The 11,627-nt window shown below is 36.3% G+C and overlaps 3 protein-coding genes across 4 annotated transcripts in view; 1 reads left to right on the top strand and 2 right to left on the bottom strand.

Moving 5' to 3' along the window:
- Positions 1 to 2,153: 2,153 nt before the first annotated feature.
- On the bottom strand, positions 2,154 to 2,813 carry LOC119595976 (cuticle protein 7-like). Its single transcript, XM_037945112.1, has 3 exons — positions 2,793 to 2,813; positions 2,572 to 2,658; positions 2,154 to 2,468 (listed from the first exon to the last, which is right to left on the bottom strand). The coding sequence occupies exons 1-3, from the start codon at positions 2,802 to 2,804 to the stop codon at positions 2,196 to 2,198; spliced, it is 372 nt and encodes a 123-aa protein (XP_037801040.1). The 5' UTR covers positions 2,805 to 2,813; the 3' UTR covers positions 2,154 to 2,195.
- Positions 2,814 to 7,793: 4,980 nt separating this feature from the next.
- Positions 7,794 to 11,627, top strand: part of LOC119595928 (cuticle protein 7-like) — a 12,169-nt gene continuing 8,335 nt past the window's right edge. Inside the window, exon 1 of the mRNA XM_037945109.1 lies at positions 7,794 to 7,805. Coding sequence (XP_037801037.1) covers positions 7,794 to 7,805 — 12 coding nt within the window. The remainder of the gene's footprint in view (positions 7,806 to 11,627) is intronic.
- LOC119595902 (cuticle protein 7-like) overlaps positions 10,127 to 11,627 on the bottom strand; it is a 3,580-nt gene continuing 2,079 nt past the window's right edge. Inside the window, exons 1-3 of one of the 2 annotated variants that reach the window (XM_037945106.1) lie at positions 10,800 to 10,826; positions 10,580 to 10,666; positions 10,127 to 10,441 (exon numbers count right to left, since the gene is read on the bottom strand). In XM_037945106.1, coding sequence (XP_037801034.1) covers positions 10,169 to 10,441; positions 10,580 to 10,666; positions 10,800 to 10,811 — 372 coding nt within the window. In that variant the 5' untranslated portion in view covers positions 10,812 to 10,826 and the 3' untranslated portion in view covers positions 10,127 to 10,168. Of the gene's footprint in view, positions 10,442 to 10,579; positions 10,667 to 10,799; positions 10,827 to 11,627 lie in introns of those variants that run through there. The other variant, XM_037945108.1, reaches the window with a different exon arrangement.

Genomic DNA, 11,627 nt, shown 5'->3' with positions numbered 1-11,627 from the left:
GGATTGTGACATAGAGGGTCTTATTAGTTTCCTTAGGGAGACTAATATTTTTAATAAAATTTAATTATGCATAATGTTTATGCAATAATTTTATACACTTAGAGTATAATATTTATGCTTTGATTTTTAATTTGTTTATTGTTATTTATAAGATATCTATTGACAGATTTTTAAAGTTTTAAACATTTTAATATTTCTGTTTAACAAGGTATTCGCCGCTAATGACCTTAGCTGTTGACGCGGCAGATAATCTTAAATAATCAATCAATCAATCTTCCTTTCCCTCTCCTAGCTTCTGTGTCTCTTCCTTCCCCTCTCCTAACTTCTGTCTCTTCCTTTCCCTCTCCTAGCTTCTGTGTCTCTTCCTTTCCCTCTCCTAGCTTCTGTGTCTCTTCCTTTCCCTCTCCTAGCTTCTGTGTCTCTTACTTTGCTTCTCCTAGCTTCTGAGTGTCTTACTTTCCCTCTCCTACAACCCGTCTTTCAGAAGTTTTGTGGGTTTATTTTTCCTTGCTAGCCCGGCCTAGGATCTATTTTTTTCTTCTTCTTTTTTATCTTACTTCAGGTGTTCTTTTTTCCCTATTCTCATATTCTATACTGTCTGCTTACTTTCCTATTCTGTATCTTTGCCTTATACTCCAAGATTTCCTCTCAGACTACCTAGATCTAGACTCCATGCCTATCCAGTGATGTTTTCTTTTTTTCTCATTCCTTCTTTTTCCACTCATTTTCCTCTGCCCTCAGCCTTGTCCCTGTTCCCTTTTACCTCGGGCTATTCCTTGTTTAACCTACATCCTGCCCTAAATCCTGGCCACAGGAAAGTATAAAGATCCTGGAGGACATACGACATACGGATCGGCTGTCACTCCCCATACTTTATGCCTTTTTTTCATGTTCACTCTGGCCATTAGATTGAGACTTGATTTAAATATTATCCATTTTAACGTAATTCTTTCATTTCTGTTGCAATGTTAACGTCTCCTTTTTTAATTATTTATCGGAGCTTTTAGAAGCTATTCTTATTCTTTTCTAGAGTGCCGCTTTTCTTTGATTTTAAATTTAATTTATTTGCTAAACATGCTTTTACTTTTCTTGTTTCTATAATGCATTTTCTTTTAGCTGCTCATTTTATAGTTTATTTCGAGAGCCATTAGAAGCTCTGTTTGCTTGTTTGTTTGTTTGTTATTTCGAGTTGAAATTACAAATATTTTTGGTTATATTACCTTTTTCTTTTGGCTATTGAGCATTGATTTTATACCCCACATTATGTTTAGTTATATTTTTAATTATTTTAATGAATTTAGAGGACTGCCTATGATTTTTTTTTTTTTTTTTTGTGCAATGCTTCTGCCATAATTATTTTTTTGTTAGTTTTATCTTTTCAGTTTTATTATTTGTGATTTTTATAATTCAGTTTTACTTTTTACTACTTTTATAATGTGTTTTCTATCATTTTCCAAACAAATTGTATTGTAAATATTTGTTTTTATTCGAAACTTTGTATTTCTTTGTTTCCCCTCGCGTATAAAACGTGTGTTTTGTGTGTCCTCCATGGATCGTACAGTGAGATGGCGTCGAACCGGAGAAAAGGTTGTATCTAACCTCATGACTTGCCTTTGTGAAAGCTGGGTGTGAGTAGATAACTCAAGTATATGAGGGTTTTTTAAGGCATCACCACTCTACCTTATAGACGCCCACACTTCCTTGAAGGCTTATAAGGGAACCCAAATACTTTTTGTTTATTTTTTTTATGGGGTAAACAGGGCCCACCTGTCCAGGGCCTTATACTCTCAACCCGCTTCACGGGCAATATCACTTAGATAATGCATTCATGAGAGGCCCCCTCCCACAGATACCCTTACACCTTACTTAGGAAAGTGTGAAATGGCTATCTGCACGCAGTAGAGTATGTTACAGACTTAATTACCCGAAATCTCAGTTACTATAATGCTATATTCCTACTCAGTGCCATGTCCTAGGGGTATTTTTAAGAACATTTTGCCTGCAATATTGATGGTGTGAGTTCGAGGTAAGATGTACATTTCTTTTGTCGCGTAGTTGAAGAATCTTTAGATGTTGGCTTTGGAAATTAACCGAATACTTGTACACATCCCCACTTTTAACTAATTCAAGTTGACAGGTGAAAGAGATAAGTGTTAGTAGACTCTCATTTTAATAAATAATCATCATAAATATATTTAATAGGCGTAGGTAGGAGCTGGCTTGTATTCAGGGGCTGGGTTGTAAGCAGGCTTATACTCGGGGTATTGGGCCTCACCCTCGTAGCTGACCTCGGCCACATAACCGGAGTCGCCATTGACAGTGTAAGCCACTTTCTGCAGACGACCGTCGGGAAGGAGAACGTAGTAAGAACCCTGAGTATCGTAGCCATCACGAGCCTCCTGGTGACCGAAGTCGTTTCCAGAGTAGTCGTCTTTCACAGCATAATTGAAATCGTACTTAGCAGGGCCCTGGAAAAGTTTCATAGAATTAGAATCTTGTGATACTAAATTGTCTTAAATATATAAATGTAATAAATGTGATTTTCAGATTTAAGATTTAAAGTGTACTTACTTCATAAGATGGCTGAGGGGTATATCCATAGGCTGGTTGAGAAGGAGCAGAAGCAGCAACGGCCACGAGGGCGAAGGCAATGACAGTCTAGAACGCAATAATTATACCATATTTCAAGTTCTTTTCATATTTTCTTGTCAGCCTATCATGGAAAATATTGCGAATATTACAAATGTATCCCTTTGGTTACAAATTATATTTACTGTCCTGATGTTTCTTACCTTGGTGAACATGGTGGAGGTAGATGACGTGTCATGCTCCAATCTTATCAGGTCCCTTTTATACTGTGGTCCACGTATAGGTTTACACTAGACACGCCCCTTCCTTTCGAACGACCTTCACCTTGGATTACAACCATTATCTTCCTCTCCTTCTCAGACCATATTCCACCGCACAAATTACATTAATCTGTAACATTGCACAGATTTCTATATATAATTATTATATATAATAGGAGGAAAATGTTGAATGTAATCTCAATTAAGACGTTATCATATTAATGTTATAACAAAATAGAATATTCTACCAACAAAAATTTGGTTCAACTATATATGCCTACCAGAATTAAACATTTCATTGCAAACTGATATAAAGAATTTAGTAAAACTGTTCATTTTGTTCCTTTTTAGCCAGCCTTTGGCTATGCACTTCAGCAAACCAGTGAGGGAGAACAGACTAACAACGCTCGCGCGCCCATGTATGTACTGTACTTGTATATCCGTGGCCTTTTTTGTATCTAATGTTTTCCTGTGTATATGCATGTGTGTACACATATATATACTTATATATGTGTATACGTATGTACATATATAGATTGATACTGATATATATATTTACATAGATACACACAGACGCGCACGCATGCATAAATTTATGTATATGTGTGTGTGTGTGTGTGTGTGTGCTAATGTGTATGCATATAGATAGGTAGATATTTACGTGTATGTACATACCCACGATTTTATTATCAATTCAAAGAGAAAAAATGGAACCATATATGGCATTGTGTTCATATAAAAATGCAAATTTATAGACATTGCTTTCTAAAATAAAATAAGAGTAGTAAAGAGAAACGCAATGAACAATATTGAATTGTAAATTTACATAAAATGGCAGACACAAACATGAAATTATATAACTTACATAAAGATTGATGGGGAGCACAGTAATACGAATGTTATTTCAGTATCTACGAATACAATAAGGCCGCGGTGGCCGAATGGTTAGAGCGTCGGACTCAACACTGTCACGACGGCAATCTGAATTCGAGGGTTCGAGTCACCGATCGGCGCGTTGTTCCCTTGGGCAAGGAACTTCACCTTGATTGCCTACCTAGCCACTGGGTGGCCTAGCCAGCCCAAGTCAAGTGCTGGTCCCAAGCCCGGATAAATAGAGAGAATAATTACCTAAAAAGGTACCACCGGCACTCTCCGTGGAAAGGAACTGGGGACCCTACCACGTACTCACTCCAAGAGCATCACAACATGAAAACTACAATTAAGTATCATGCTGTGACCACGGCGGCTCAGACATGAACCTACCGTTTAAAGAAGAAGAAGACGAATACAATAACATCTAAATAGGCTGCAAAAACCTGCTCTCTCTCTCTCTCTCTCTCTCTCTCTCTCTCTCTCTCTCTCTTACCAAATTTGTACAATGTGCAGTATGATAAACCGCTACTGTAACGTTGCGCAAATTTTCAATGTAAACATGGAATAGAGTCATTATGGAGTGGATGATGATCGTATTTCAGCGTAAATGTGGCACGGAAAGAAGGGGCGTTTTTACTATTGTCTACTCGTGGACCACAGTATACAAAGCACATGGTGAGAAGGAGTATAACATTTCATCTACCTACATGTTCACCCCGGTAAGAAATACTGTAAACACTCATTATTACATTACTAGATTTATAATAGCATATTGCTAATTACCCAAAATAAACAGTAAGAAATACTATAAACACTCATTATTAGATTTATAATAGGATATTGCTAATTACATAAAATAACCGCAGCAATGATAATTCTGTGCATAATAAAATGTGAAAGGAAATCCTAATATCATACATTTTTGGAGATTGTCGTTGCCCTCATTCCCGTGGCCGTTGATGCACCTGCTCCTTGTCAACTAGCCCATGGCACTTCAGCCTGGTTATTAGGTAAATTATAATTTTTGGAATCTAAAAGTTAATTTTACTAACAAATTATCTATCTGTTTCTATATGTATATTATGCAGGAAAACTACTCCGGCAACGACTTCGGTCATCAGGAGGCCCGTGATGGCTACAATACTCAGGATCCTTACTATGTTCTCCTTTCCGACGGTCGTCTGTAGAAGGTCATTGGTGACTCAGGTTACGTAACCGAGATCAGATATGAGGATGAAGCCCAGGAGAATGAGGGATCTTGTAGATGAGACTGCTATTACTTAAATGCCTATATATATATATATATATATATATATATATATTATATATATATATATATATATATATATATATATATATATATATATATATATATATATTCATATGCATATGCGTGTGTATACAGACATATATTTCTGTATGTATGCATGTGTGTGTTTCTGTGTGTGTGTGTGCGCATATATATATATATATATATATATATATATATATATATATATATATATATATATATATATATATATATATATACGATCCATATTTTATTTTTTACAGATGCTCCATTGTCATTATCTTATTCTGCTACATATCCATGTCTGTATTTATAATGATATGTAGACTGGGAAATGAGATGTGTTAGTAGACTTCCTGTTTAATAAATATCCATCATAATGTATAGATTTTAATTTTGGCGTAGATAGGTGCTGGTTTGCAGGCAGGCTTGTACTCGGGGTACTGGGCCTCACCCTCGTAGCTGACCTGGGCCAAGTAACCAGAGTCGCCGTTGACATTGTAGGCGACCTTCTGCAGACGACCGTCGGGAAGGGTAACGTAGTTCTTACTGAGTATCGTAACCATCGCGAGCTTCCTGGTGACCGAAGTCGTTGCCGGAGTAGTCGTCCTTCACGGAATAGTTGAAGTCGTACTTCGCAGGGATCTGGAAGATGCATAAAAATAGAATTATGCAATACATTTTTTTCTTTTAGGATATGTATTATTCACACAAAAAAAATCCAAATTTATACTTACCTCATAGTTTGGCTGAGGACCATATCCATAGGCTGGTTGAGAAGGAGCAGAGGCAGCAATGGCCACGAGGGCGAGAGCAACGACAGTCTAGAGAGAAAAATATATTATGAGTTATTTGTATCTTTCTTCATTATGCTAAAAAAAATCGGTTTAATCTAATTTGCTACGATCAATATCGCTTGTAAGGTATGATCTGCTTATGTCGTAGACACACGAAGGCATGCATTATCATGTGAACAACATGAGGGCAAAGCGGATGCTACATGAACGGCCGAAACAAACAAGCCGGGACGAGACATCAAAAATGGAATATCATTGCGACGACTCAAGCGAACTCCATACAAAAAAATATGGTCAACAGGACAAGACGCAGATACAAAAAATAAGGGCGCACCAAAGTGTTGAAAACATTTCGTGATAAAGTGACGCCACGTGACAGACCAACAGAAGCAAAAACGAAGGCACAAGTGCGAAAACAACAAGTAGTTCTAAGTGAGCACAATATGTAGCATAACATACCAGTCTGGAACAAGAAAATAACTCGGGTGGCAGGTAGAAAAAATTTTAAGTGATAAATGCAGTATTGAAAATTTGCTGGAACACAGGAAAGTCCTGATGCTGGTATCTTTCAAATTAGTGAAAATAAATTATATTATATCCATAATAACTGATAGGGGTGTGGCCAGATGAGCTCCTATATCGGGAATAAAAGACGCTTAGCGATAGACAACGGCGAACTACATTTCGGAGTAGCATCCAGTAGCCATGTCATTTTTGTGGCACATCTTGGTAAGCCCGCTTGAAGTGATCTAGTGCCTTATCTTGCTGGAACATGGTGGACGGGAACGTGCTATGGATAATGTGGATTAAGTAGGATTAGGAATTATTTCTAGATTTATGTGTGGATATATAATGGACCAATTATTGTATTTGATGAAGTTAATTTTAGAAGTAAGAATTATATAATGAAATAATCATAGATCTGATTTTCAAGTTTTGAGAATGATATGATTGAATACATATAGATTTTTTTAGTAAGTTAGTTCAGAAAGTAAGGAATTAATTAATTACTTTTAAGAGATCTCATCTCTACGGAAGTGTGATTCAACAGTGATGAAGACTATCGATTTCCAGTGGAGCGTAGGAATAATTTTCCGTTTGCATGATATATGTAAAATAGGTTAAGTATTTTCTATAACAGGTTTTTGCTTGATTTAGTTACTGCTTAATGAGATTAAATTAGTATTATAATTGCTTGATTAAGTATAAGATATCAGACGCTGAGGAGATAATATATAATAACTGATGAAAGAGAGGCAACAACATATCTGTTACCTTAGTGAACATTGTGGCAGATGAAGAAGATGCTCCCATAAATCACCAAATCCGTTTTAAACTGTGATCAGCGTGTAGGCTTATAGTATACACGCCCCTTCCTTCTGTGTGTCTTTACCCTTGAAATATATTCATTAGATTTCTCTCTGTAATTAGCTATATTACTCTTGTTACAATTAAAAATTCTGCTCAAAGATATTGTGCGGGGTTTATCATACTACTCATTATGCTTTTTATCTATTTACTTTTTCATATAGCATGATTTTTAAGGAGCTATGAGACTGAAAGATGTTAACAGTAAATTGTTGTCAGAATAATATCAGAACAGCTGAAGTGATGATGCCACATTGATTCAGAATAATTTATTTTTATCTCAAACTTTATAATACAGTATACTGCTTAAGTGGAAGTGAATTATGCAATAAACTTCCTTACATAATACATCAGTAACAAGGTAAATTTCAGATTTAGAACAATCGTGGCCGTTAGTGATTGAACCATATTTTTGGAGGATAGGTAATCGAAGGATCAATAGTGCTTTATGTGGCCGTATAGTCTGTTATAGAGGGGGAAATGATGGTTATAATCCAAGGTGAAGGTCGCGCAGAAGGAAAGAAGGGGCGTGTCTACTGTAAGCCTAGTCTTGGACCACAGTATAAAAAGGGACTTGGAGAATAATAAGAACATCACACTTCATCTACTTTAATCATGTTCACTAAGGTAAGAAATGTCATCCTGCCAAAATCAGATTTATATAAAACTTTATATAAAATTTTACCAGCTATTAATAGTGATGATAAAAAATATATGTATGATAATAATAAAATAAAGATCGTAGCACATTCTATAATACCGTGACATATTTGTGTGCATGATAAAGATGAATGGAATTCGTAATTTCGTATTTTCATTTCTTTCTAGACTATCTTTTCCCTCGCCCCCGTGGCCGCTGCTGCCTCTGCTCCTTCTCAGCCAGCCTATGGATATGTTTCCCGAGCCTGCCTATGAGGTAAGTACAGTTTTGGTAATCTAAATATCATATATGCTACTGAATAAACTTAATAAAGAACATATAAATAAGTATAGTGTAGCATGCTCCTAATTTTATGGATATTTTTTCCCTAAAGAAATTTAGTATTACGTGATTCTATTTCTATGGAACTTTTCCAGGCCCCTGCCATGTACGACTTCAACTATGCTGTGAAGGACACTACTCCGGTAACGACTTCGGTCATCAGGAAGCTCGTGACGGTTACGATACTCAGGGTTTTTTACTACGTTCTCCTTCCCGACAGTCGTCTGCAGAAGGTCGCCTACACTGTCAACGGCGACTCTGGTTACGTGGCCGAGGTCAGCTACGAGGGTGAGGCCCAGTACCCTGAGTACAAGCCTGCCTACAATCCAGCACCTTCTTATAAGCCTACCCCCGTCTACGCCTAAATACATTTCATAATTATGGATATTTATTAAAATGACTGTCTACTAACACTTGTCTCTTTAACCTGTTCACTTGAATAACTAAAAACTGTCGATAAGAATAAAATGAACAGTTTGTTCCAAAATCCGACATCTAAATATTCCTCAAATACATCACAAAAAAATGCACCTCAAGATCATCTTGTTTCTTCTTTCTCTTCTTCTTGCGGTATGCTAATTAGTAGGTATAAATCATAACAATGATGGAAATGTTTTATACCAAATATAAAAGTTGCGGTGCACTCTCACAGCAGTGCCTAACCCTTATTTTGGACATTTATATCTTATATAGGACAATAACTGCAGAGGGTCATTTCACATTCCTTTCCATGGCACAATCCTTGTTTGAGAAGCCATAATGTACTGGTTTTGCATTTGTACTATACATACTCTCAGAGGCTAAGTGTTTTAATAGAAATTGTTCAAGGTAGTCTAACTTTAATCATAATCATGATGTATACCTCGTGCACTGCATCTCTTACTCTATAGTTTGCAAAACTTTAAAGAATGCATAAGAACCCTTTCGCCAGTTTTTTAGAGCAACGTTTGTATACGCTTGATGCAGTTCCTTTTGATTTATATTTTTTTTAAGAAAATGTCAACCTTTTCTTATTTTAGTACATAATGCTACTATCCTAAATTCTCCTGAAACAGAATTCCATACGGTGTTAGTGGACTATGCTATATAATTTCATTATGCTTTGTTTCGCTTCTGTCATAATAATTCATGTTTAGTATATAATTACACTTGGCATATTACAAATATATATATATATATATATATATATATATATATATATATATATATAACCCAAATGAGTAAGGGCAAGTATGAAACTGTTCTTAACTAATGTTGGCCACTTTCAGCCCCTGCCCGCCAAGATACAGCACTGAACTGTTAATAATGAAATTTCCTTGCACAGGTTATATGTCTTGCCGATAGCCAGAAGAAATGGTTAAAAATTGTATATTTTAAGCGGACCCACAACTGGCGTTTTTTGTTGTTTAAAAACAGTTATTTTAATCCATACAGCAAAAGATGCAATGTACCCAAGACCTACTGAAGTAAGTGAGAGGCCCATGATCTTTATGATTAAATTAGGTTATTCGAACAACTCTCGATTAGAAAATAATTAATGAGATTAAGTACTGACTACTGACCTTTGTCAGCAAAGACATACAGGTAGTATATTTGGCTTCAAACGGGCCCTTAATTGTTTTGGTTAGTTGCGCACTCATTTAATATCATGATGGGGCTTCACAAACATGAATTGCCCTACTTAGGAAAGTGTGAAATGGCTATCTGCACGTGGTAGTGTATGCTATAGACTTAATTACCCGAAATTTCAGTTATTTATGCTATATTCCTACTCAGCGCCATGTCCTAGGGATATTTTTTAAAACATTTTTGCCTGCAATATTGATTGGTGTGAGTTCGAGGTAGATGTGCATTTCTTTTGTCGTGGAATTGAAGAATCTTGAGATGTTGGCTTTGGAAACTAACTGAATACTGTACACACACCCATTTTTAACTAATTCAAGTTGACAGGTGAAAGAGATAAGTGTTAGTAGACTCTCATTTTAATAAATATTTATCATAAATATATTCAATAGGCGTAGGTAGGAGCTGGCTTGTATGCAGGGGCTGGGTTGTAAGCAGGCTTGTATTCGGGGTATTGGGCCTCACCCTCGTAGCTGACCTCGGCCACATAACCGGAGTCGCCGTTGACAGTGTAAGCCACCTTCTGCAGACGACCGTCGGGAAGGAGAACGTAGTAAGAACCCTGAGTATCGTAGCCATCACGGGCCTCCTGATGACCGAAGTCGTTTCCGGAGTAGTCGTCCTTCACAGCATAATTGAAATCGTACTTAGCAGGGCCCTGGAAAAGTTCCATAGAATTAGAATCTTGTGATACTAGATTGTCTTATATATATATATATATATATATATATATATATATATATATATATATATTAATAAATGTGATTTTTAGATTTAAGATTTAAAGTGTACTTACTTCATAAGATGGCTGAGGGGTATATCCATAGGCTGGTTGAGAAGGAGCAGAAGCAGCAACGGCCACGAGGGCGAAGGCAATGACAGTCTAGAACGCAATAATTATACCATATTTCAAGTTCTTTTCATATTTTCTTGTCAGCCTATCATGGAAAATATTGCGAATATTACAAATGTATCTTTTTGTTACAAATTATATTTACTGTCGTGATGTTTCTCACCTTGGTGAACATGGTGGAGGTGGATGAAGTGTGATGCTCCGATCTTATCAGGTCCCTTTTATACTGTGGTCCACGTATAGGCTTACACTAGACACGCCCCTTCCTTTCGAACGACCTTCACCTTGGATTATAACCATCATCTTCCTCTCCTTCACAGACCATATTCCACCGTACAAATAACATTCATCTGTAACATTGCACAGATTTCTATATATAATTGATATATATAATAGGGGGAAATGTTGAATGTAGTCCCCCACTTTAGACATCATATTAATGTTATAACAAAATAGAATATTCTACCAACAAAAATTTGGTTCAACTAATATGCCTACCAGAATTAAACATTTCATTGCAAATTGATATCAAGATTTAGTAACCACTGTTCATTTGTTTCCTTTTAGCCAGCCTTTGGCTATGCACTTCAGCAAACCAGTGAGGGAGAACAGACTAACACTCGCGCGAGCATGTATGTATTGTGCTTGTATATCCGTGGCCTTTTTGTATCTGATGTTTTCTTGTGTATATGCATGTGTGTGTGTACACATATATATACTTATATATGTGTATACGTATGTACATATATAGATTGATATTGATATATATACATAGACACACACAGACGCGCACGCATGCATAAATTTATGTATATACGTGTGTGTGTGTGTGTGTGTGTGTGTGTGTGTGCTTATGTGTATGCATATAGATAGGTAGATATTTACGTGTGTGTACATACCCACGATTTTATTGTCAATTTAAAGGTGTTGATTTTAATTTTGACAGCCATTACCCTTAAAACTTTTCAGCTTAAAAGCTTCTCAAACATTC

Source organism: Penaeus monodon, chromosome 3 (genome assembly GCF_015228065.2).
Source record: "Penaeus monodon isolate SGIC_2016 chromosome 3, NSTDA_Pmon_1, whole genome shotgun sequence".
NCBI lineage: Eukaryota > Metazoa > Arthropoda > Malacostraca > Decapoda > Penaeidae > Penaeus > Penaeus monodon.
The sequence above is the reverse complement of the archived record's forward strand: the minus strand, read 5'-3'. Positions and strand labels throughout refer to the sequence as shown.